The 24,456-nt window shown below is 50.0% G+C and overlaps 2 protein-coding genes across 13 annotated transcripts in view; both read right to left on the bottom strand.

Moving 5' to 3' along the window:
- Window positions 1–12,729, bottom strand: part of LOC135283621 (eosinophil peroxidase-like) — a 32,630-nt gene extending 19,901 nt beyond the window's left edge. For 2 of the 6 annotated variants that reach the window (XM_064394600.1, XM_064394599.1), the window contains exons 1-6: window positions 8,299–8,468; window positions 7,469–7,543; window positions 6,129–6,222; window positions 4,958–5,133; window positions 2,900–3,020; window positions 539–668 (exon numbers count right to left, since the gene is read on the bottom strand). In XM_064394600.1, coding sequence (XP_064250670.1) covers window positions 539–668; window positions 2,900–3,020; window positions 4,958–5,133; window positions 6,129–6,222; window positions 7,469–7,541 — 594 coding nt within the window. In that variant the 5' untranslated portion in view covers window positions 7,542–7,543; window positions 8,299–8,468. Of the gene's footprint in view, window positions 1–538; window positions 669–2,899; window positions 3,021–4,957; window positions 5,134–6,128; window positions 6,223–7,468; window positions 7,544–8,298; window positions 8,469–12,091 lie in introns of those variants that run through there. The other 4 variants (XM_064394598.1, XM_064394602.1, XM_064394601.1 and 1 more) reach the window with 4 other exon arrangements.
- A 1,132-nt stretch (window positions 12,730–13,861) lies between these two features.
- Window positions 13,862–24,456, bottom strand: part of TSPOAP1 (TSPO associated protein 1) — a 66,741-nt gene continuing 56,146 nt past the window's right edge. For 6 of the 7 annotated variants that reach the window (XM_064394596.1, XM_064394590.1, XM_064394591.1 and 3 more), the window contains 4 exons: window positions 24,109–24,212; window positions 22,320–22,391; window positions 20,713–20,841; window positions 13,862–14,254 (listed from right to left, as the gene is read on the bottom strand). In XM_064394596.1, the coding sequence (XP_064250666.1) occupies window positions 14,039–14,254; window positions 20,713–20,841; window positions 22,320–22,391; window positions 24,109–24,212 (521 nt within the window). In that variant the 3' untranslated portion in view covers window positions 13,862–14,038. Of the gene's footprint in view, window positions 14,255–17,518; window positions 17,579–20,712; window positions 20,842–22,319; window positions 22,392–24,108; window positions 24,213–24,456 lie in introns of all 7 variants that reach the window. The other variant, XM_064394594.1, reaches the window with a different exon arrangement.

The raw sequence follows: 24,456 nt of genomic DNA, 5'->3' as shown, positions 1-24,456 counted from the left end.
ACGCTCAAGTGACCAGAAGCCACCTCACAGTGTCCCTGCTCACATCCAGGTGCCACGAGAGCCACAACCCTGCACTTCACCCACCCAGGGTCCCCCACATAGCACATATAGCATTTCTGGTCATACATTTTTTGTTCTGAGATTCCCTCTGGGGAATATGGCTCACTTTATCCCCTGGCATAATTGCTTTTCAGAAAACAACTGCCACAGACAAAATAAAAAAAGGTAAGTAAAGTAATTTGCAACCAATGCATTCAATTTAAAATAACACATTGTGTCATTCTGTATTCTTCCTGTGATTCTGCAGCAATCAGATTAATTTTCCTTTGCTTTTCCTGAAGGCAGGGGACTTAGAAAACATTCCTAATAGATCCCCCTGGATATTCTCAGACCATCAACCTGCAGCTGGTGAATTTAAGCCCCTCCAACTTGATCTACAATTCCAACTAGTGGATGAGCCCTTTGATGCCTGCAGTCTGTACTAGAACTGACAATCCCTAGACCTGACACTGTGTTCTGAGACTGTTACAAACTTTACCAGTGGAAGGGGAAATCCAGAGAAACGCTTTCCTTCTGTCCACCCACGGGGCACGGACACACCATCCTCATACTCTGCTGGCAGCCACCTGGCCAGGGCTCTGTTGGAAGCTCCTAGGGATGGATTCCTCCTGTTAGAGGCAATGGAAAAACAGCAAACAGTTGGAGCCAAGAGCTTGTGGATATGGAGAAACATGGACCTTGGAATGGGAGCACACCATGGTTGGGGAACTGCTGCAGCTCCATAGGTTTGGTGCTATCAGCAAACCTCAGGATTAATAACAACAACAACGATAATAACAGAATTGTTAAGGTTGGAAAAGACATTTAATAATCTGCCCCAACTCTCAGCTTCTCCCAGGCAAGAACACAGGTGCCCCTGATGCCATCCAGCCTGAAAAAAGGCCCTCAGACTGTGGCTGGAAAACAAAGTTGGAAGCTGAACACCATGGAAAAGGGGAAAAGCCTTGGAATGGAATTACCTATGGTCTTGAACATAAATTGGGGGATTTGGACTTGAGGTTACTGTGCTGGGTGATTTTTTTGAAGGTCATTAATGAAGATGTCCCTGCCCATTGCAGGGGGTTGGACTAGATGACCTTTAAACCTTTTCAAAATCACTTCCAACGCAAACAATTCTGTGATTCTATGATTGTAGTTTGATTAGATATCCTAGAGTGACTTTATGGTGCTCGTATCCCCATTAATCTGTTTAGCCCAGAAATAAATTGTGCACCTTTAAGATCGGTTCTGAGAGCAAAGTGGGGGGAGGAAGAAGCACGGTTTGTTTTCAGTCTGCAGCATGGAGAGACAGCAAGACAGAGCTCTCCTTCGCTTTTTAGTTGGTTTTTAGCTAGCTGAGGCAGAGAAGTTCCCTGGACTGTGGTTTTTCTTTTCCTTGGAGCTGTTCAAACCTGCTCTGGCCTGAACACCGGCAGAGCACGGGCAGCTCGGCCTGTGGCCGCCGGGCCGGGCCTGGGCCGCGGCTTTTCCAGGCCGGAGGGGCCGATCAGAGCCTGAGAGAGCCGAGCTGCACCGGGGAGGGACTGCTCTGAGTTTGTCATCTCCTTTGGAGCACCAAGAGATTTTATTGTTTAATATTGTTCATCTTTTGTGCTGGTGAATGCTTTGCCTGTTAAATAAAGTTTTTTTCCACTTTTCTCCAAGGAAATATTTTCCCGAACTGGTTGGGGGAGGGGCCACTTGAATCTCCTTTCCAGAGGAAACCCCTTTGGAGGTTCTCTCCCAAATTTGCCCTAAAGCAGGACAAATGCACCATTAAAACCTTAATCAGAGTACTAACATTCTTTCTTTGGAGTGCATGTCCAAAGTGTGTTCTGTGGTGGCCTCACCCACAGAGGGTGCAGCTCTGCCCCAGGCAGTGGAGAAACAGAGCAGAGCTGAGCCCACCTTCCCCAGGGCCTCGGGTCTGGATCAGGTAATGGACCTGTCCTTATCCCAGAGCCCACATCCTCCCCTGAAGTGGAAGAAGGCAGGAAGGTCTCTCGCCTTTGTTCTTATACAATCCCCTAAAGGCTAAAGCATCCTGGAGCAGGAAGAGCTGTCTGAGCTCCTTCCTCTGCCTCAGCTGCTCCCAGGAGCTTCCCAGCTCTGCTTTTACAGCCAATGTTTCTGAACTGTCCCTATGAAACACCTCATGCTCAGCAATTTCCCTTGTCTCCCACATGCCCCATTCCAGCCATTGGACGTGCAGGAGGTGCTCTCACAGCCTATATGCTCAGATTTCCTCCCACACAGTGTGGGGCAAGGCTAGATCATGACCAGTATGGATTTATGTCAGGAAACCCTTGGAGACCCTGCCAAGGGGCAGGGCCAGACAAAAAGTCTGTCCCCAACATGGAGCTCCTCCTGTTTTGGCAAAGAGCTGGTTCAGGTACAACACCAGGAACCTTCCAAACAGGACTGGAATTAACAGCTCCACACATTACTAGGAAATACTTGGAGTGTGAAACTCTAAAACAAAGTTCCTGTGTGAATCATCCCTGTGGAAGTGGGTCTAGTTCTACTTATGGAGGATGCTCAACATCCATCCATAGAATAATTTAGGTTAACCTACCAGCCCAGATGACTGAGTGCCACATGCAGGCCTTCCTTGGACACCTCCAGGAATGGGGACTCCACCGGCCCCTTGGGAAATTCCAATTCCTGACCACCCTTTCCAGGAAGAAATTCCTCTTGATGTCCAACCTAAGCCTTCCCTGGTGCAACTTGAGTCCATTTCTTCTCCTCCTCTCCCATCCGTCACATCCTGTCCCATCCATCCATCCATCCATCCATCCATCCATCCATCCATCCATCCATCCATCCATCCATCCATCCTCCTGCTGACATAGCCCCTCACCTGTTGTTGCACTCTCCAGTAATGGTTCTGTAGCTAGAAGATGGACAATTTATTTTCTTATCCTGCTGGTCACATCCAGTGGCCTTGAAAATCACCTCCACCTGAGCTGGAGTCAGCAAGTCTGGCAGGGAATAAGGGAGAAAAAAAGCCATGTAGGAACACACTGGCCCTGCTGGGTTTGCTCAGGTTTTCAGGTACAGGTTTTCCTGTACCTAGCATCATCTGCACAACCACAATGTGCTGTCATTTAACTCTTCCTGCTCAAAGACATACTGAAGATGCTCTTTGAGCAGCAGATGCTTTTGCTGGTTTGGAAAGCATCAAACTCAGCAAAGCTATGGTCAGATCTTATTTATAATCACATTATAAATAATGTGATTATAAATGCAGCAGCAGAATGGTTTTCTAGTATTGGCACTTCCCCTCCTCTCCCTTTTATCTCCACCATAAAATGCAGTCACAGCTATCCTAGGGGCTGTTACAAGTTTTTCCCCTTGGAAGAAGCTCCCAGTGTGCGTCGCCCCTGCTGGGACCTGCCTGGAAAAGAACCATCCTGTGGCTGGGCTCACCAAGGGCATTGTGTTTTGCTGTGCACATTTCCCTTCGTAGGGAAGCTAAGTGGCAGAGTTTAACAAGAAAAGTAACAGAATCACAGAATCATGGAATGGTTTGGGTTGGAGAGACCTTAAAGACCATCTTGCTCCAACCCCCCTGCCAAGGGTAGGGACACCTTCCCAAGTTGCTCCAGCCTGGCCTTGGACACTTCCAAGGGCAGCCACAGCTTCTCTGGACAACCTCTGCCAAGGCCTCAGCACACTCCCAGCCAGCAATTTCCTCCTAACATATAATCCAAATCTCTCATCTTTTAGTTTAAAACCATTCCCTCTTTTCCTGTCACTATCTGTCCATGTAAAAAGTCCCTCCCTATTTTTTATAAGCCCTTTTAGGCACTGGAAGGGGCTCTGGTGTCTCCCTAGAGCTTTCTCTTCTCCAGGCTGACCCCCAGCTCTCCCAGTCTGTCTCCACAGGGAAGATGCTCCTTCTTGGCTCTTACTGCTCAATCTACATCCCAGCCCTCTGAGGTTTCCTGGTCACTGCTGCCACCAACAGTCTGGGTCACAGCATCGTTTAAAAAGCCACTGGGCTTTTTAAGGTAGGCGAGAGGTGGCAGCCAGGTGGCCCTTGCAAGGCTCTCTAATGGTACTGGAGCATCAGTCCTGGATGGAGAGGCTGGAGCTCTGCACAGCCAGTTCTGCCATCACCTTCCAACTCATCCTGTCCCGGAGCAAAGCCAGAGCATCCCATGATGTGCCTTATCCTGCCAGTGCTTTACTGTAATGTTGGTAAAGTGTTTGAGGCCAGGCTGGATGAGGCTTGGAGCAGCCTGGGACAGTGGAAGGTGTCCCTGCCCATGGCAGGGGTGGCACTGGATGGGCTTTAAGGTCCCTTCCCACCCCAACCATTCCATGATCCCCCTGAGTTCATATGTATAGGGCAGGAGTCCTCCTTGTGTGTCCCTGAGCTGTTCCTTTCACTGGCCCTGATTTGCCTCCTTTCAGCAGCCTGGCCTTGCCTGACTCCATCTCAGAGGACATTGCTCCTCCAGACACATGCTGAAATGTCCTCTCACATCTCCCCATTCTCTGTTTGGACGGTGTTGTGTCTGTGATGTGACTTCAGTGCTGTCTGACGTCTGGCTGAAGAACTGCCCTCCTTGGGGCCAAGCTGCTGGGAGTCATCTCTGGGTTTGCTCATTCCCTACTCAAGCAGCAGAATATCTACCAAAGCTCTCCAAGCTTTGACCCATTGGAACATGAACCTCCATACAGCAGAAGGAACCAGGGAAGTGCACAAAACCGTCACTAACTGAAAAACCCCCAAATAATATTTAAGATGGAAAAAGAGCACAGAAAAATAACTCAGCTTTGCTTCACTGCAGCCACACAGGAAAGATTTGTCACAGCCCAACACAACCCCCTTTCCTTTGCTCCTCCCAAGCCCCAGTGACCAAGCCCTGTCTTCCTCCTCTGCCTTCCTCCCAGGAGATGGGGATCCTACCTGTGATGTTGAAGTCCCCCCTCACAGCCCATTGCAGCTTCTCTTTGAGCAGGCTCAGGGTGGTCTGCAGATAATCTGCTGCCCGGACAGCCACTCGTGTCCCCCCCACTGGCTGCTTGAAATACCTCAGGAGTTCTGCTGGGGTCAAGGCATTGTTCTGCAGGTTCTTCTTTATGCTGCAAGGGACAGGAAACCAAAATCTGAAATGGAGCAGGGGCAGGGATGCTGCAGTTGTACACCTGAACATCAGGCATGGCATGTCCTAAGTCTGAACTGCTGAAGAGAGTCACTGGGAGAGGCCAGGGCTGCTCCTAGCACCCTCCACAGAGCAGCAGAGAGATTTGCAGGAAGGGAGTACCTGAAACTGCCCAGCTCCACCTGCCAGCAAGCAAATAACATCTATGAGGCAAACCTTGCTCAGCTGTTATCCAGATCATCAGTATCTCTCGCTGTCCGGAGGCCTCAAATGTCTCCAGGCCACCCTGTCCTAAAGCTGCTGGAGCCTCCTCTCTGCTGGAGGAGTCCCCATACCAGGGAGGGGATTCAGATTGTGGCTGCTGGCAGAGGACAGGTATGGGCTGGTAGGAAGCTGGACACTCCCAAAGCATGGCTGGGAGTCCCACAAAATGTCCTCACTGCAGCATCCAGCTGTTTGCTGCATCCACAGGAGGGAATCACTGGAAATAAGCAGGAGCCTGTGCTGGTCTCAACTCAGGGCTCCTGCTCAGAGCAGCCTGAGGGGTGCAACGGAGCCCAGCAATAGCATCAGGTGCAGCTTGAAGGTGGGATGCCCTGGCACAAGGTGCCAAGAGGAGCTGGAAGTGTCCAAGGCCAGGCTGGATGGGGCTTGGAGCACCCTGAGATAGTGGAAGGTGTCCCTGTCCATGGCAGGGGCTGGAACAAGATGAGCTTTCCAACCCAAACCAGTCCAAGATTCTGTGATTCTTTGAAAACCGAGATGGAGGAAGTCATAGCTCCCAGTGACCCGACAGACTGGTGTAAAATCAGAGTGAGCAGACAAAAGCTGAATGACAGCCCGCTGTGCTCCCAGAGTCCCGCTGTCCCTGTGCTGAGGGGAGAAGGAGACGCGGGGGAAGACAGAGGACAGGGGACAGGGACAGGGGACAAGGTACAGGGACAGGGGACGTGCTACACCCAGCCCGGCTCTCACCGCTCCCGTGTGCGCTTGTAGGCGGCATCCACCAGCTGCCGGGCCTCGGCCACGCTGCTCAGCAGGGACGTGTCCGACAGCTCCAGCGGCACATCTGAGCAGGGAAAGGGAGGAGCAGAGGTGAGAGTGCCGGCAGGGAGCATCCCTGCACCTCCTCCACCCGGGAACTGGACACAGAAGTGCTGGAGGCAAGTGCTGCTCACTCTCCAGAGATCTGCATATAAATATATTCCTCAGGGGAGTTTGAGAGTCTCTCCTGAGCATGAAGAGAATCCCTCCATCAGTGGAGGCTTCAAACAGCCCCAAACAGTGAGAGGTGCAGGCACCATCTGTGCTGCCGTTTCACAGCAGAGCATTTGAACAGGTTGTCCAGAGAAGCTGTGGCTGTCCCATCCCTGGCAGTGTCCAAGGCCAGGTCAGATGGGGCTTGGAGCACCCTGGAATAGTGGAAAGTGTCCCTGCCCATGGCAGGGGGTGGATTGGGATGAACTCTAAGCTCCCTTCCAACCCAAACTATTCTGGGATTCTCTGATTCTATAAGCAGCCCAATTTCTCCGTGTCTTTCCCCAGTCCTTCCTGCAACCTCCTGCCATTTTCACTGCTCTCCTTCCTGCCCTGGAGGGAGCTCCCAAAATGAATTTCATCTCCATCACCTGCTGGCTGTGGGTCACAGAAAGGAAGGGGACAGGCCCTGAGGTCTTCTCTGAGTGACAGCACTTTCCTACAGTTTCTGGGAAAGAGGAAAACTTCAGAAAATAGCACAAAGGAATAAATATCTCCCAAATCTCCCCAGTTTCTTTTAAATATCTTCCCAGCTCAGCTCTTAGACAAACCTGATGAGAAAAATTATTGCCTGGACCACCATTTGAGACAAATGAAAAGCCAGGCATGTGCTTTTCATAAGGATTTGACATTGTAAATTGTAAATTAACATCTGTTAATTTACAATGTCAATTGACATTTGACATTGTAAATTAACAGATGGAGATCTCTATATGTTTTGGAGCAGTGATTCAGGGCTAGAAGAAGGGAAGTGACTGCCCCATCTCTACATGCCACAGGCCTTGGTAGCTCTCTCAGGTGCTGGCACAGGGAGGGAGACCATGGCATGGTCCAGTGCTGGGAACTGATCTCCTTTACCTCATTTTAAGGAATCAGGCAGGATGTGAACTGGTAAAAAACTGAAAGAGCAAAGATCGGTGCCACAGGAGGTACAAACTGTGCCCCTTCTGGCACCTTTTCAGGGCTGTGCTGCTGAATGACAGTCTCTTGTAGACATAGCTTGATCTTTTCCCCTCAGAAAATCCCCTGATCTGCAAAGCCTGAGGGAAGGACAGTACCGTAGGAAGAGGACACAGATGCCTGGAACAGGCTGAGGATCACCAGCAACCCCAGGAAGGTTTCTGCCTTCATCCCTGCAAAGAAGCGTAAATGAAGATGACCAAGAACATATCAGGAAGGTCTGTGCCAAGGTGGAGGATGGCACATGTCAAGAGAGCCCATGGAGCATCCCCTGCCCAATGCAACGCTTCCAGGAGGGAGTGCACTGCCTCAGAGGTTCTGTCAGTGCCATGTGGAAAAGGAGCAGCCTCCTGTCTCAGGGAATGCCAGCACTGGTGGGAACGTGCTGCTTGGGACTTCGGGGACCAGGACAAAGGGACCAGCATCTGCTGCCAGCACAGCACACCGAGTGTGCAAGGGAGAGCTGGTGGGGGAGAGGGAAGAGCCAGGATAGCACGGCAGGTCCTCTACACCTCTGCTTCTCTGCCTTTAAGTTCCAAGAGTCCTTGCAAGTAGTCACGTCACATAAAAACATATAAGGACTGTATTCTCCTTATTCCTGATTAGCCTGGGATTGAGGATATTCAGATTAAAAGTTACACCAGAAATTTGGAGGAAATAATACTTCAATATTTAGAATGTTGCTACAAAAATCACTATGAGTGAACTGTTTGTGTTCCTCAATAGCGCCAGAGTGAAGCCAACCATGACTGGGTATCACTCTATCCCCATAATTATAAAATACGGCATTTATATTTGTATTTTAATGGGAATTTATTCAGTTATTACCTAGCTGTTCCTTTAACATGGGCTGCAGAAGGAGTGGGAAGTATTTAATAGCCATTTAAATAGATGTTTGGGATGTTTTTCCCAAAGCTGACCCACTCACCTCCCAAGGCCGGTCCAAGCAATCAGCTCCCAGAATGAGCCCAGAGCTGTGGGCTGAGCACCCACCGTGAATCTGCCTCAAAGACACCCTGAAATGCCCGGCTAAGCCCCGTCCTGTGGAGCAGCCCCTGGCGACAGCAGCACCGCGCTGCAGGCGCTTCCTTGCTGCGCTCCGGCCGCGCCCGGTGCCAGGCGATGGTGGAAGCAGCGGGAACCACAGAGTTCAGCCCCAAGCTCAGCCCCAGCTCCCCAGCCCCACCCCCGGCAGAGAAACAAACTCTCCACAAGAGAAAGCGCCTGTGCCCGGGCCAGGCTCTCACCTGCGATCCGCCGCCTCTTCCCGGCCCGCGGTCCCTCCCTCTTTTATCTGCCTGGCGTTATCAGCCGGGGCTGCCGCGGGCACTCCCCTGGCGTGGGCGGCCAGGCCAGCTCAGCCCTCGCCTCACCTCCCACCCTGTGCCCGCCGGGGAGGCTCCTTTGCTCGCAACTGGATACACAGCCTGATGCTCCACCGGAGCTTCCCCGGGACTTTTGAAGTTGGAGATGTGACCAGTGCATGGTGGTTTGAGAGTCTTGAGCCCTTCTGGGGGTGTCTTCCAGGGACAAGGTTCCTTCCCCCATGGTGCTCTTCATCCTCTGCTGCTTTTAAAGGTCAAAGCAACGCTTTCACATCTACCCCCGGAGACACCTGCAGTGCCCACCACTCCCCATCCCTCCTCCTGACATGCTCTGCCCCACATCCCCTGGGGATCCACGAGAGCTGCTCCTTCTTCCTGCACAGGAGAAGGCACTGGGATGATGGTTTGAACAGGCACCACCCTCCAGCTGCTGGTCTGGAGCATCTGGTCTGCCCAAAGTGCTGCTGCACCAGGAACTCAGCTGGCAAAGCATCTCCTCTGCCACGGGCCAAAGCCCCTCTCCCTGTCCCAGTGCAAAAGCATCTGACGGACAAATGCTGACAGAACAGAGGGGTACTGCTGGATCAGTGAGGGATGTGTTTGAGCATGGAAGTGCACGGGGAGACAGAGGAGCTGCTCCTCAGCTCCTCCTCACTACACATAGCAGTTGTGTTTGCCCTCATGGATCAGAACTCCTTAGATCAGCAGCACAGACTGGAGCAACCGAGCTCCTGCCAGGGCTCCCCAGGGCTGGTTGGATGAAGGTCTTCACCTCGACTCTGTCCTGCATGAATACCCCAGGACACACAGTGGCTGTAGAATGGTACAGGTGGTGCAATGCCTCTGGCAGTGACTCTGCAGGTGTGTCTATCTCCAAAGCTGGGATCCAGCATCTCCATCCCCAAAGCTGCCTCCTTGTAGGTGGAACCATGAACTGATGATGGTCCTGGTCCTTTAATATTTTAAAGAAAACCGGCAAAGTAAATTACAAATGTTGCAGTGAGGCCCAAGTGAAGCTGGTCCTTGTCAAAACCAAGACTGGTTTTGACAACCTGGCGAGAATCCACCTGAGCCCAGGAGAATGCTGGGTTTGGTCATCCTGGAGGGAAGAAGGCTCTGGAAGCCTTACTCTTGACTTTGACTGTCTCATGGAAGGGCTGCAGAGCAGACAGAGCTGTTCAGAGTGCCCAGGGATGGGACAAGAGGCAATGGCAAGTGGTACTGCCAAGAAAATTCCCAACAGACGTACAAAAACACCCAGGATAGTGGTGAAGTGCTGGGACAGGACCCAGAGCAGAGGTGGGGCCAGCATCCCTGGGGATAATGCTTCCTTGAATGAGATCCTGAGCAACCTCCTCTGGCCTTCAGGGTGACCCTAGCCCAAGAGACTCAGGTCTCCAGCCCACCCCTTTCAGTGTGAGACAGAAGCAGAATGTCTGCCTGAGGTCCAAACTTCAGCACCAACTCCAGCTTTAGCTCCAGCTCCAGCACCAGAACCAGCTCCAGTACCAGAAACAGATCCAGCATCAGCTCCAGAACCAGCAGTTTGCACAACAGAGACCACAGCATGGCTCTTGTGCAAAGGGGCAGAACTGGTGGATTTGCAAAGCTCTGAGTCCCTCCCCTGCTGCATCAGCACCAGATAGAGGAGGAGGATGAGGACATTTCAAAGGCTATGGACAGTTAGTGCAAGTGAGTGCTCGGAAATGTGTTTCACAATGAGGAACTTAATTCAGAGAATCACAGAAGGGTTGGACCTTACCTCTGTTGGGATGGACCTTATAGACCATCTTGTTCTACTCCCTGCCTTTGGTAGGGAAACCTTGCACCATCCCAGGCTGCTCCAAGCCCTGTCAAACCTGGCCCTGGGCACTGCCAGGGCTGGGGCAGCCAAAGCTTCTCTGGACACCCTGTGCCAGGGAAGCCATTTCTTCCTCACAGGGAACAATTCCTTCCCAATATCCTATCCATCCCTGCCCTCTGGGAAGATATTCCCCCTTCTCCTGTCACGGCACACCCCTATCCAAAGTCCTTCTCCAGCTCTCCTGGAGCCCCTTCAGGCCCTGGAAGGGGTTTGAGCTCTCCTTGGAGCATTCTCTTCTCCAGGTGGACACCCCCAGATCTCCCAGCCTGGCTCTAAAGCAGAAGACCAGGGGCTCTCCCTGCCCTCGAGCAGCTCCATGGCCTTCTATAAACTCGTTCCAGAAGCTCCAGGTCCTTCTGCTGTTGGCTGCAGGGCTGGGGAAGTTCTGCAGGTGGGGTCCCACCTGAGTAAGGTAGAGGGGCAGAATTTCCCCCTCTCCTTCTGCCTGTAGTGGGGTATCAGCCCAGAGCATGGGTGGTTTCTGACACACATGGCTGGGGCACATCCATAGCAGGAGTTTGGAACCAGATGACCTTAATGTCCTTCCCAGCCCTGGCCATTCTATGATTCTGTGTTGAGCTTCTCATCCACCAGCACGTCCAAGTCTTTCTCAAGGCAGCTTGCAATCCATCCATCCATCCATCCATCCATCCATCCATCCATCCATCCATCCATCCATCCATCCATCCATCCTCTTCCCAGTCTGTAGCTGGGCTTGAGATTGCCCCAACACCATGTAGGACCTTTTTCTTGGCCTGGTTCAGTGTCATGAGTTTTGCACAGCTCCACCTCTCCAGGCAGTCCAGGTCATTTTCATGGATGCCCCATCCCTGCCCTCCAGTGTGTGACCCCCAAGACACAGCTTGGTGTCACCAGGACACTGCCCAGGCTGCCCATGAGCACCTTTGTCAGTGGGAAAGATATTAAACACACAAACTCCTACATCAACCCGTGAGAAACACCACACCAAACTGCTCTCAAAAAAAAATATTGTTCTCTAACTGCTTCAGAAACCATGGAAGTGGGGGGTTGCAAGATGCTTTGTCTCTTGAATGTCTTCCTTCGAGACTGGGACCCTGCTCCCAGAGCAGGGAGAATGGGAAAGGCCATGGGCCTGGCTAAGCCTTCCGGTGAGCACCAACACAAGCACAAAACCCTTGCACTCAGAGATCACATGTTGCTCATCTGGAGAATGAAAACAGGAATATATTGATGCCACCAGCAGCTCCTCCAAGCGGAGAGGTGCCATCTACACCTGGGCTGTGGGACAGCGATTAGAAGCAGAGGATGCAAAGCAGAACATCTGGATTATATCTTTATTTTGCCCCTTTTTTTGTTTCTTGTAACTTTTCATGTTTATCTATAACAGCTTAAAGCTGTTAATCTTAAATCTTTTTCATGGAGACTTCCCTGAGCTTTGCTGTGCAGTCTGTCTGGTGTTGGGGAACCAGCTGAGCTAGGGAGACTTTGCTGAATAACGGGTCTGGGTCTATCCCAGCAAAATTTACAGGAGGTAGAGACACAACACACACCTTGTGGTCCCAGGGGCTCAGCTGGGCAGGGAGGATGGAAGCACCAGGAGCAAGGGAGCCAGGCAGGCACTGGCTTCACAGGGCCTCTGGCTCTGGGCACACTCCAGACTGTTCCAGCAGCTGCTTTTTGTCCTAAAAGTTTTGCTCTTCAATTCATCCCCTGAGGAACTGATAAAAGCAATGACAGTTTCTTTCAAAAGACCTTCAACAACTCACTTAAGAAACTCCAGTTGGTAAATTCAGTTAGAACAGCAACGACTTCCTCCACGGGAGGACAGGCTGCAGATAAAGCTCTGGGTTGCTGATGAGTTTCATCACTGAGGCTGCTCCAGAAGCCATGGAAACTCCAGCAGAGCTGCAGCACTTCATCCTTTCAAAGCCTCTGGTCTGTCCTTGCCCTGACTCCCATCCACCACAGGACACTGTTGCTTACTGTGGTATCAATATCCTCATGGAGTATTTCTCTCTAGGGAGCAGCAGCTTCCCAAACAAGTCCTTCCTGTCAGGGGAATCCTGCAGAATCCCCCCAAAATCCCAGAGTGACTTCTGGCACCTTGGCTGGATTCCCAGAGGCTCCAGGTGCAGGACCACATCCCCGACCCAACCCTCACACAGCAGTGGAGCTGGGAGTGCAGGGGTCCAGCCCAGGCACTCTAGGCAGCCTCATGCCCACAGCCCTCCCTGGTGTCTGCATCCCCAGGGCTGCCACCTCAGCCCCTGCCCTCACCTCACACCTGGAGCATCCACAGCCACATCTGTCCCTCTGAGAAAGGGACACAGAAGGTGTAGAACACTCTCAAAGTGTATGTGGTTGTTATAATTTCCCCACCCATCGCCTTGAAGAAGCATCACTGAATCTTTGGCTTTTTTAAGGAAAATGTATTTTTGTGAAAATAGACTTTATTATAATAAAATTTGATATTAAATAAAAACATACCATACCACCACCACTCATGGCCGCTGTGCTGGCACCACTCACGGAGCTCATGGAATTGCCCTGCTCAGAACAAGGACCCACTGGAACATGCAAAGAAACAAACACGGGGAGGGACAGAAACCATGGCATACAAAACCCTCCATGCTTGGACAGGGCTGCGTCTCAACTGCAGGAACACATCATCTCCTACACAAACAGTGCAAGCTGCCCAGCCCCAGCACTGCTCTCCCAACACTCTGGCTTGGGAGCAGCTCACAGACACAGCTGAACAGAACCGTGAAGAGAGGCAGACGGACAAATAAATAAATAAATAGGTAGATAAATAAATAAATTGATAAATAAATAGATAAATAAATCATAAGGCGGAGTCCCCAGCCAGTGCGTGGTCAAGGTGAACCAGGCAAAGCAGCTGATAGCAGCCCACCCCCACGCTGAAGAACCGACCCTGCCAGGGCTCCTTCCTCCCCGGGGATCCTCGTGCTGGAAGCTGACTGAGGCAGTGTGGGATGCTCCGAGGCACAGCTGCATATTTACAGGGTTACAGTACAAATAAGAACTCACTCATCAGCCCAGAGACAGCAAAGGGAAGTCACAGAAAACAAAAAAGTGCAAATTTTCTTTGCAGGAAGTGAAGGAGTTGACATAACCTCCTTTGGAGCAGAGAAATATCAAGGTGTGGAGTACATGGGATCTCTCCTAAGGGGCTGGGGCTTTGCTGGGAAAAGCCAGTTAGCTAACTTACAGCCAGAATATAATCGTTAAATTAAAATATTTACAGGGAACCAGTGCACCGAGGGCTGCATGGAGCAGGACATGCTGGATCCCGAAGCTGAGCTCTCACACCTCACACTTTTTCCCCGGGGGCTCTCAGCCCCCACACCCTCCAGTTTTCTCTATTCAACACATACTTCTTTCCTATGAAAATAATCAGCTTATTGCAGAGGGCTTCTCCTGAACTCTCAGTCTCTAGGGCTGTGTGGGCAGCCCGGATGGAATAAACAAACCCCTTGTTAGTTTTTCTTATTGGACCCAAGTCTTTTGAAGAGGTTTTTCCCCTTGAAGAAGAAGCCTCTCTTCTTTTTACTCTGCCCAGGTGCATCACTGCAGGTGAGGAGGGCCAGTGATGCCTGCTCTGGACTCTGCTTGCCTGGGACAAGACAGGAAGGTGCTGGCAGAGGAGGAGATGGAGAGGAGTTGCTCTGATCAACAGATCCATCTGGATTTAGCTGGGTGGGAAAGAGAGAAAAACAAATAAAACAGCACAAGTTAGAGCTGCTGAAGGAGATCACACCAATATAAACCTCAGCCAGAGAACCTGGCCTTTTCCCCTCTATGCAGGAGGAACTCCCTCTATGCAGTTCCACTTAGGAAGTTTCCAGTGGATTTAAGTTTTGTACTTACAAGCCACACCCTTCCTTAGCTAAGAATTCCTAAAATTCCTGAACTTTGGGCTAACAATAGGACAGCACATAAGAACCACTAAGGACATGGTGAAAGATGCTGCTCCACAGCTAAGTAAGTGAAGCAGGCTCCTGAGAGCATGGACGCCTCAGCCATGGAGCCTGCTGGGCTCCCAGCATGCTCTGGGACAGAAGCCAGGACATCAACAAAACCAAGTTTCATAAGAACAAGTGCACTGTAAGACCTCCAGAAGATCAAGGAGACTGGCTTCTCAACAGTGGCCATGGTAGGAAGAGGAACTGGGGGTCCTACTGCTCAGCATCCAGCAGATCCAGAGGCAGGAGGGGCAGAAAGCCAAGTCTGGTGCTCTGCAGTGGCACCAGTGGAGCAGGACATGGAGAGGTCTTAGAATCGAGTGGCACACAGAAATGTTCCTGAGCCCCTGAGTGTTTGAGATGGTTAATTGGGACCCACCAGTCTCAAAGAGTGCTGTTCCCTTTGGAATTCACAATGTACCCTAGTCCTGGGCTCAGTTTCCTCTTCGCAAAGCACTGAGAGGTCGGTTCCTATCAGCAGTCTTTCTTCCACAATCTTCTCTCATTAGGCTCAGCTGGCCAGACAGTGACAATTACCAATCTGGCACGTCAAGCTTTCCCAACAGGCTGCAAAGCTCCCCAGGGAAGAGGCTGTGGGTTTCTGAGGCCTAGGAGAGCCTTAGTCTCACTGCCTTCTCTTCCACACAGCTTTCACAAACCAAGCTCCAGCTGTACATCCTATCTTGGCATTACCCACAACACCAGGGAAGAGTCCTTTGACACTGGAACATCACCCCCTCAGTATCCCTCTACCTGGGCCCCACTGAGTCCCTCACAGGTCTGCAGGAGCCAAAGCCCCCAGCGAGAATGTGAGATGGTGACAGTGCCAGCAGGACTCTCTGCCTGAGTGGAAGCACTCCTGAAGACCAGACTCCAGCGGGGAACTGTGTGAAGATCTCAGCAGCAGCCCCTGGGCAGGACTGGATGTGCCTGGTCCTGGTCCCGCTCTGTGTCCAGGGCAAGCAGCTGAATAAGGCAGGAGCAGAGCCCAGAGCATTGCTGCCACACTCCAGCACAGCCATGCTCATACCCTGTGGGAACTTTATTTTAAGTCTCCTGGGATGGAAAGTCAGAACAACCCTGCTCTGCCACCCTACTGCTGGTTCAGCACCCACCTCCTTTGGGACCAGGAGCACCCAGTGGCTGTGACCTCTCCTCCCCTCACAGGTGGAAGATGTGCCGGTCCAGGCTGCTGCAGGACTGAAGCACTTCTGGCCCAGGATAAGCACAAACCTCTGCTCTGGGTCAGACTCAGCACCTACAATACCCATGGAGTCAGTCCTGAGTGGGCAGAAGCACAGGGAGCTCCGTCTTGGAGTGAATTTGTGACGCCTCCCAACTCCACAAAGCTGAGAGTAAATTTCTGCCTCACAGCAATCACTGAGCTGTGCCAGTGCCATCGGTCTATCTCTTACCTGAACTACAGGACAGAGCTGGAACTCCTCTCTGCCTCTCTCCATGATAGTAACCAATCCCACAGCTGACTTTTCCTGAGCTCACACTCCCTTGTTCACCTGAAAATGTTGCTTTCCAAGGCACTCCTGCAACACTCCAAGTGTGCAGCACTGTGCCCTAAGCCAGCTGCTGCCCAGGACATGCTGCAGGATGTCACACATGCTGATGGATGGCCCAGGCTGGCCCTTGGGAAAGCTGCACTCTGCCTGCAAGGTCCACTCCAACCAGTGCTGCAGCAACAGCTGCAACCTCTGTCTATCCTGGCAGCTCAGCTCCAGTGTGCAAAGAGCAGCACTCGGTGCTGATAAGCCCAGTGTTAGTCAGGTCTGAGGAGTCTGGGAGTAACCCAAATAAATCCAGATGGACCACCTGCAGCCAGAAATGCAAGATTTATGGTGGCAAAGAGAAAAAGAAAGCCAGGGGAGGGCTAGATTGGAGCCCACTCTCTTAGCTGGGAGCAAAAGAAAGAATCCCCAGGTTCTGCTCCAGAAACTGATTTTTGCAACAAAGAATCCTTGGATAAAATGTCCAAAAGCACTGGGCTAACACCAGAAGGGGCTCACCAACACCCAGGGAGTAATGTAGGAAGGATGTAAAGGCCCCTGAGCAGCCAGGGCAGTGGAGGCTCTATCCATGCACCATTGGAAAACACTTTTCGGTAAAGGTGGAACAGCTTCAGGACAGACCTGAAATGGCCCCACAAACAATTGCTCCTCTTCTCAAAGGTCTCTATGTGGCAGGAAAGCAACAGAACCAGCTCACAGGTTCATGTGGTAAGAGAAAAATCATATGAAAATTGGGGGTTCTTCTCTAAGAGAAACAAAGGAAAAACTACTCTGTCAAAATCCTCATACAAGTTATCAGAGTAATGTCAGTTTTTTTAAAGAGTGATGTCAATTTTCAGGGGTGGTTTTAGTACTCTTTCAGGTGTTACTGATTAACACAATTTTTGAAAAGCAAACATTTGAAACTAAGGAAAACAAAGACTGCTCCAGCTGGCCCACAAAACCAGGGGTCTCACCCACCCAGCCCCAGAACAATTATCCACATGAGGTTGGTTTTAGGGCCTAAATGTTACTATTTTCTTAAATGAATGGTGGGCAGGGGTTTTTCAGGACTATTCTCAGGAAGGAGTAAAATCCAGAAGGAAAAAACCCCAGGCTGAACATGAAGTGTGCTCAGACTGAGGAGGACCTTGCAAAGACCAAACGACGCTTTGGCTGTTGATGCAAACAGAAGGGCCAAGCTGAATTACAAAGCAGGTCCTTCCCAAATCTCAATATCCAGCACAGTCCCATGCTGGTCCCCAAAACCACCAGATAATTGTTCCAGCCAACTGCACTTCACGTGCTGAACGGTTTGTCTTTACCACAGAACCCAGGTGGCAGTGAAAGGTCTGACTTCAGACCTGAAGGTGGATCTGCCACCACAGCCCCAAACCAGCCTGTCAAACTACAAGCAAAATTAGGAGCCAACTCCAGGTGCAGGAGCCTTTGAGGTGCTGGGCTGGGTGGGAGGTTGAAGGTCTCACACACTTACATGGTTGCTCTCTCTATGTATCATTCATATCTATCACTGGACTCTTCTCTTCCTCATTCTCTGAAGAAAAGAACCATCCCGGGTGCATAACACAGGCAGAAATAAATACATGAAATCAATTAGAATCGAACACTTTCTGAAGGTGCTTATATATAATCAGTCTTTGATAGAAACTGCATGATACTAATGGAAAAATATTCCATCAACAGGAACAGTGTTAAAGCAGCTGCTCTGAGCTGGTAAGCATGAGTGTTTTGGGCCCTGGCTGTGACCAGAACTTCTTGGATTCTCCCCTTTATGCTGTTTTTGTTTGTTTATTCCAATCCCCAAATGTTGTCAGTTTTTAAATTCAATTGCTTCATCTTTTCAGTTGCCAGCACTTTAAGATTTACTCAGAAATACCTAAAAATTATCCACCTTCCCCAGTTCAATTTGGAAATAAATTGTCCTTATTCTCAGGCCTTTGGTAAGGCAGCAGGGAGAAGGGAAGTGTGAAGAACAAATAAGATAAGAACATCACATCCAAGAAATTACAAGTGATTTAAAAAACACTCATGGAGAAGCTTCTGTTGCAACTGGAACAAGCTGTAACCAAGTCCAAAGCTCTGCCATGGTACACACACATCCCACCCTGAGGTGCCAGGGCTTAAGCTGGGACTGGGAATTTGCAGGGAGCCTGCTCTGCTAACAGCAAGATGAACAAGCAAGTTTTCCTTAACTCAGTGGGGTTAAAGTCCTACAGGAATTTGGAAAGCCTCAGGCATGACTGTATCGCTGAAAGAGTTCATTCCAGCTCAGGGATAGATAAGGAATATGTCTGTTTTACAGGAGGTATTTCTTTCTTCTGCCTTTCCCACGAGGTTTTCTGCCCACAGGTTGGGATGCTGTGATTGCTGTGGCAGCCAAAACCACTGTGGGGTGAGGTTCTTTTTCTTCAGGAATCATTAAACACACTTAAATGCAGTTAATTAATACCAGTTTGGCTCTGAGCAGGGTAAATACATCACTTTAACAGGGGACAAATGTACCCTTCCTGTTTGGAAGCTGTTTAGACAGGTCTGGATTGTAAAGCATAAGTGGGAGGAGTGCTGGGGGTGCTGAGCCAGAATCCCCTGGGACAGGTGTCCAGGAGAAGCAGGAAGGCAGCAGGACAGGAGCCAGGCTGGCATGATGCAGAATCAGCCACAGTCATGCCTATGGAGTTCAAACTGATTCCCACTGAAATAAAACTGGTTTAGTCATCTCATCATCTGAATTTTCCAGTCCTCCAGCTACAGGCAGTTCATGGATCAGGACAGTACCAGAAGTACCAAACCCAACAGGTTCCTGCTCTGTGCACCCAAAAGCCAGAGTCAGTGTAAGGGGAAGCTCCCTTGGATCTCAGGAACAGAGGACTAGAGACAAATGGAAAGGTCTGAAGGGCAGGCAAACCTGAAACATGTCAATTTTATATGGGTTGTTCTTAACATACCTGAAAGGCACTTGTGTTTAAAAAAAATGTCACGAAACATAGGAAAAGAGCTTCCAACCTTCAGCAAGCAGGGATATGTGAGCCAAAGTGCTGCACAGGGTATCAGTCACCCACTGAACTCAGCAGCAGAGACCAGTGAGGAAAGTGAGTTTGGCTTTGCAAACCCTTCACACCTGCCAGTGGCAGACAAGATGACCTGAACTCCCCCTGGTCCCTGGAAGGATGTGGGCTGGGGCTAGAACAACAACCCCTGGAATCTGAAACAGGCCCTGTGGCTGCTAGTTGATGCCAGAGGGAAGGGGAAGGTCTGCACTAAATTACACTTAGAATTCCACTGGGTTGCTTTTTTTTTTTTTTTAAATTTTACTGGTTGAGGTCTCCTTTGGCACCCTCTATTTCAACAGATGAGTCATTTGGTAAGGGTAAATAATTTTGAGAGGGAAACTGAAGAAAGAACCCCACTCTGCATCCTTGTTAACCCCCAGGGAGGTTAGACTTGGGTGACCTCTGGGCTCTTAAACCCTGGCAGTAACAGCTGACTAACCTGTGATTCCCCAGCAAGGACCAGTATCCCCAACAGGGATGTACAAGGACCTCAGAGAGTTGCTGAGGTCAGCAGATGATCCAACAAACTGCCCACAAACCTCATTATCTAAGCTAGGCTGCTCTGCCTGAGAAGGCATCAAAGCTGGAGAGCAAATCCTGCACCCACAAAGCCTGGAATGCCTGGAAGCAAGGGATGGGGCTGAGGTGAAGGAGGACCAGGCAGGATTTGAAGATAGAGATACAGATACAGAGAACAGGAAGAACTAAGCATGAAAAAAAGGCCAAGAAATGCTGCAGAGAGCAGAAAGCTGGGATGACACCAGTGGGGAGTTCAACAGAGTAGGATTCAGGGCCACCTACCTCCCTAAGGATGGCTCAGAGCCAACCTGCTCTGACTCATGTGGGTCTGACACCACATGACGGTGCCAACAACCTCCCAGGAAGGATTGAAGGTTGAGCCCATGTGAGCTGGGACCAAGCTGGGTCCCTCCTGCCTCCCACTCCACGGTGAGACAGCACTGGGGGTCCAGGAATGACAGAGGAGCTGCTACACTTTTAGCATCAGACTCTGACATGACCCCAGTGTCCCACTTAAGCCTTTATTCCAAGAGTCTCAGCAACACAATTACAAGGAGTTAATTTAACCTTCAAATTCCTTGACTCTTTGGAATGCTTTTGAAACCAAAGGATCCATCCCCCAGATCTGTTTGGCAAATTCCTCAGTGTGTTTTGAATTTATCCAGAAGCACCTCAGCCTGGATTAAGAGATATCTAACTTGGGGTGGATGGAAGAACATTGGTGTTTGGGTGTTGCTAATTCCAGAACTTCTTGGCATGGATATAATAATATTTAAGGAATTTCATGTGCCTGGGGAGCTGTTTGAACCTTTCCTTCCAGTAGGATTTTCCTACTGACCTTTCAGTGGATCTAAACAATTTGCTGGTAGGATTTGAATACTCCTTGCCTACCTGACCACACTGAGGCCCCAGCCAGTGCTGCTTTGTGCCACCTTCTGCACTACAAGTAAGGCTTTGGGAAGAGCTCCTGGCACTCCCTTGGGATGAACGGGCTGCATGCAGTAAGTTCAGTGACCCATGGGTGCTGCGTGCCATGCAATGCCCAGGCTCCAGATACATCCCAGCCTGGCTGGCAGTGCCATGCAGTCACACATCTCACCTGGCTCTCAGCACTCAGCAGAGAAGCTTCTTTATCTTTTGAATGGAATTCCTTGGCCGTGTCACCATCCAAAGGGGCAGCTTCCAGGAAGTTGGACGGGACAAGCCCTCTCTGTTGGTTCAGTTCTCCCTGCAAGATCAACATTCAATTCTCACATCAGCTTTCCTGGAGACATAAGTAACAACTTGAGGTGCAGTGCCCTGCAGAGAAGGTTGGGCTGTAGGCTGAGACAAGTCCAGAACACACCCACATAGGGAGGATCCTCAGAAAATTGCAGAACTCACATCCTTGCTTAGTTGTGGAAAAATTCAGAGCACAGAAACATAGAAGAGAGTAATGGAAAAAGAGATGACAGCAAGTTCTGACAAAGGTGATTTCTACAAACTCAAAATCTCCACTATCATAGTGGAATATGACTGTGTCAAAGGTGCCCTAAGAGACCTTTGATTTTCCCTGGTATTTACTGATGTCTTTAAAGAATGAAGCAGTACTGGCACAATGTCCTGTAGGCATTGCATCCATGATCAGAGAGGCCCAGAGCTGCACTATTATACTCCTACAAATATTTATCCAGCTCAACAGGAGGTGGTTGGCCGAGACAAAACCCACCCCAGCAATGCTGTTTGTCCAACACTATAAAAGAATCAAACAAAACATTCTCGGTGATGCCCTCAGACTTAACCTGGAGCTCAACTGCAAGTCAGATGTGTGAAGGCACACTGCTTCCCATGCAGGAAAAGGTGGACGATCCAAGGGCCAAAGCTCAAGTGGGGCACACAGCTGGAGGGCAGGCACAGCCCCAGGAATGTGTCTGCTTACTTGGATCACCATTCCAGCCTCTGACCCAAGTGTCCAAGTGCCTGGTGAAATGCTAGGTCAGAGCAGGTGCTGGTTCAGCTGGTGTATGCATGGAAAAATGCAGGCAAGGCTTTGGGAAACCTGCAGGCAACTGATACCAAAAAATAAACTCAGAACCACTGGGATGTTTAAAGACCACAGAGATGTTCCCAGGGCTGGAGCCCCTCTGCTCTGGAGCCAGGCTGGCATACCCCAGGGTTCGCCCAGAGAAAAGGCTCCAACACAGACCTCAGAGCCCCTTCCAGGGCCTAAAGGGGCTCCAGGAGGGCTGGAGAGGAACTGGGGACATGGGATGGATAGACAGGACAAGGGACAATGGCTTCCCATTGCCAGAGGGCAGGGATAGATGGGATATTGGGAAGGAATTCCTGGCTGTGAGTGTGGTGAGGCCCTGGCACAGGCTGCCCAGAGAAGCTGTGGCTACCCCAGGATCCCTGGAAGCATCCAAGGCCAAGTTGGACAGGGCTTGGAGCAGCCTGGGACAGTGAGAGGTGTCCCTGGCCATGGCAGGGGGTGGAACAGGATGAGCTTTAAGGTCCCTTCCCCAAACTATTCCAAGATTATGTAATATTGGATTTACAGCGGGAGAAATGAGCACCAGAAACAGGATGCCCTGCACTAAGTAGAGAGGGGTTTACATTTTTCCCAAAAGCAGGATACATTGTTCCCTGATTGCTGCTTCCCTGCTACTTCATGAACTCCAACAATTTCCAGCGTAACCATAGGACCTTCCCAAGCCCTTGACTTACATAGTAGAATCCATCATCATCCATGGACCCAAAGACAGTGATAACGTCCCCGGCACTGAAGGTCAGTTCAGCCTGCAAAGAGCCAGAGAACAGAGGTCACAGGAAAAGCACTGCCTGAAATTTCTCACCAGGAATACAGGCTCCCCTTGGCTTCTTGCCCAATCTCACTCCAGGGGAGGGAGCCCACTGTGTTTGTTCTTGCAGGACCAGGATGCAGGAGGGAAACTGAAGTGGATAACTCTGGAATTCACTGCTAGAGAAGCATTTCAGAATTTAAGACAAGAGCAAAGCCCATTTTAAACCCAATTTTAATAAGGTTTCAAAATAGTACCTACCACCTGCTCTGGAAAGGTACACTGAGGAGAAGCTCAGCAACCATCAGAAATACCTTCCATTTCTTTAAACGTAATTACAAATCCTGCTCCCTTGGATGAGGCTTTTCTGTATGCAGCACTTAGGGATTAGTCACTAGCAGGAAGGCATACAAACAGGGTGTTTTAACCTGGACACAGAACAGGAGCACAGCACACGGTGACCCTTCACTGTCACACCCTCTGTCGTGTCAGACACCCCAGCACATGCTCATGGGGCACAAGGCTAAAGACAAAGGTGTCACCAGCCTCTTTTAATGGAAAAAGCTGCCCAGTGGAAGCTCCAAACAGGCTGAGTCCCACTTAAGACACTCTGGCACTTCACAGGTGTCAGCTGGAAGGGATCTACTTCCAATATATCTACCATATTATATTCCTAGTCCTCAATTTAATCTCTTGAGGATGCAGGTCACTCCTGTGGAGCATCTCCCACAGAACTCTACCAGCTTGTTTCAGTAATTTGAACTCTTGTCCAAAAAAGTTCTACAAGAGCAGATCACAGCAAAAAGCACAGTCATCTCCTCAGTGACAAGGGTTCTAAAGTGTTTGATGGCTGGATACACGCACACATTGTGTCTCTCCCAAGATATTCCACCATCCCTAAAACACTCTGTCCTCGGCTGTGTCTCTCTGGGCAGGAGACATAGCTTGGGAGGCAAGCATCCTCTGAACTGTGCCCTCTGTTGGCGAGACACTCCTTCATGGACGAAGAGAAAAGATGGGAATGCAAACCCCATGCTTATGTTTGCTCAGAGAGCTAACACTGCTTGGAGGAGCAGAGAACAGAGCATGTGCTCATCTCTTTTTGCAGAAAGGATTCTGCAATTCCACCTTTCTACCTGGAACAGACTTATCCACAAAATTACTGTTTGGATTGTATCCTTCCCTGTTTAGATTACACCCCTTCCCATCCCTGGAAGTGTCCAAGGCCAGGCTGGAAGGAGCAACACTAGTGGAAGGTGTCCCTGCTCATGGCAGGGGGTGGGATGAGATGATGGGCTTTAAGATCTCTTCCAACCCATCCCATTCCATGATTCTGTGATTCTATATATAGGAATTGCTTGAAAACAATAACTTTGCAAACTAGTACATTAAACTGGAGCTAAATCTTTTTGTTTGACCTACACAGATACTTAACACAAAAGTCATGTTCAAATTAAGTGTCAGAAGTGCTTTCAAACACTTAAGCAGGTTTTTCCTTTTCCCAGAGTGTTTCCTGGATTGGTGGCTACCAGTAGGAGCTGCTTCCTCCTGCCCCAGATCTGCTCAGTCCTGTCTGATCGTTAAAGGATGCAATGAATACTCACACAGTTTCACTGAGACTCTGGTTGGAGCAAAGTGGTGAATGTCTTGAGAGAGAAGGAAAAAATAGATAGGAAGAAGAAACCTCTGAAAAGGGGGGAGCAGCTGGTGGTTACCTCCACATCTGTGTTTGGAGAGCTCTCCTTCGGGTTGTAGTCAAAGGCAGCCACCATCCTGCGAGGAGTCAGCAGCTCTGTTTCTATGTCTTTATGTTTCTGCCCTGCAACAGAAAAATAAAATATTCTTAGATGGAAATACTAGGGCAAAATCCCAAATCACAGCAACTCCTTCACCATTCTTGTAGTGGTCTGAGCAAAAAGAATACTGGGGGGAACTGAGTGGAGAGAGACTTTAGAGGCATTTGGTAAAGCAGTTTTCTGATCTTCTTCGTCATCATTGCCTCATAAGCACAAAAGTGGGGACATTCCCCAATCCCCTCATCCTGGTGCTCTGTTTATATGCAT

This window comes from Passer domesticus, chromosome 19 (assembly GCF_036417665.1).
Source record: "Passer domesticus isolate bPasDom1 chromosome 19, bPasDom1.hap1, whole genome shotgun sequence".
Taxonomy (NCBI): Eukaryota; Metazoa; Chordata; class Aves; order Passeriformes; family Passeridae; genus Passer; species Passer domesticus.
Note: the sequence above shows the minus strand (reverse complement) of the source record. Positions and strands in the feature narration are given on the sequence as shown.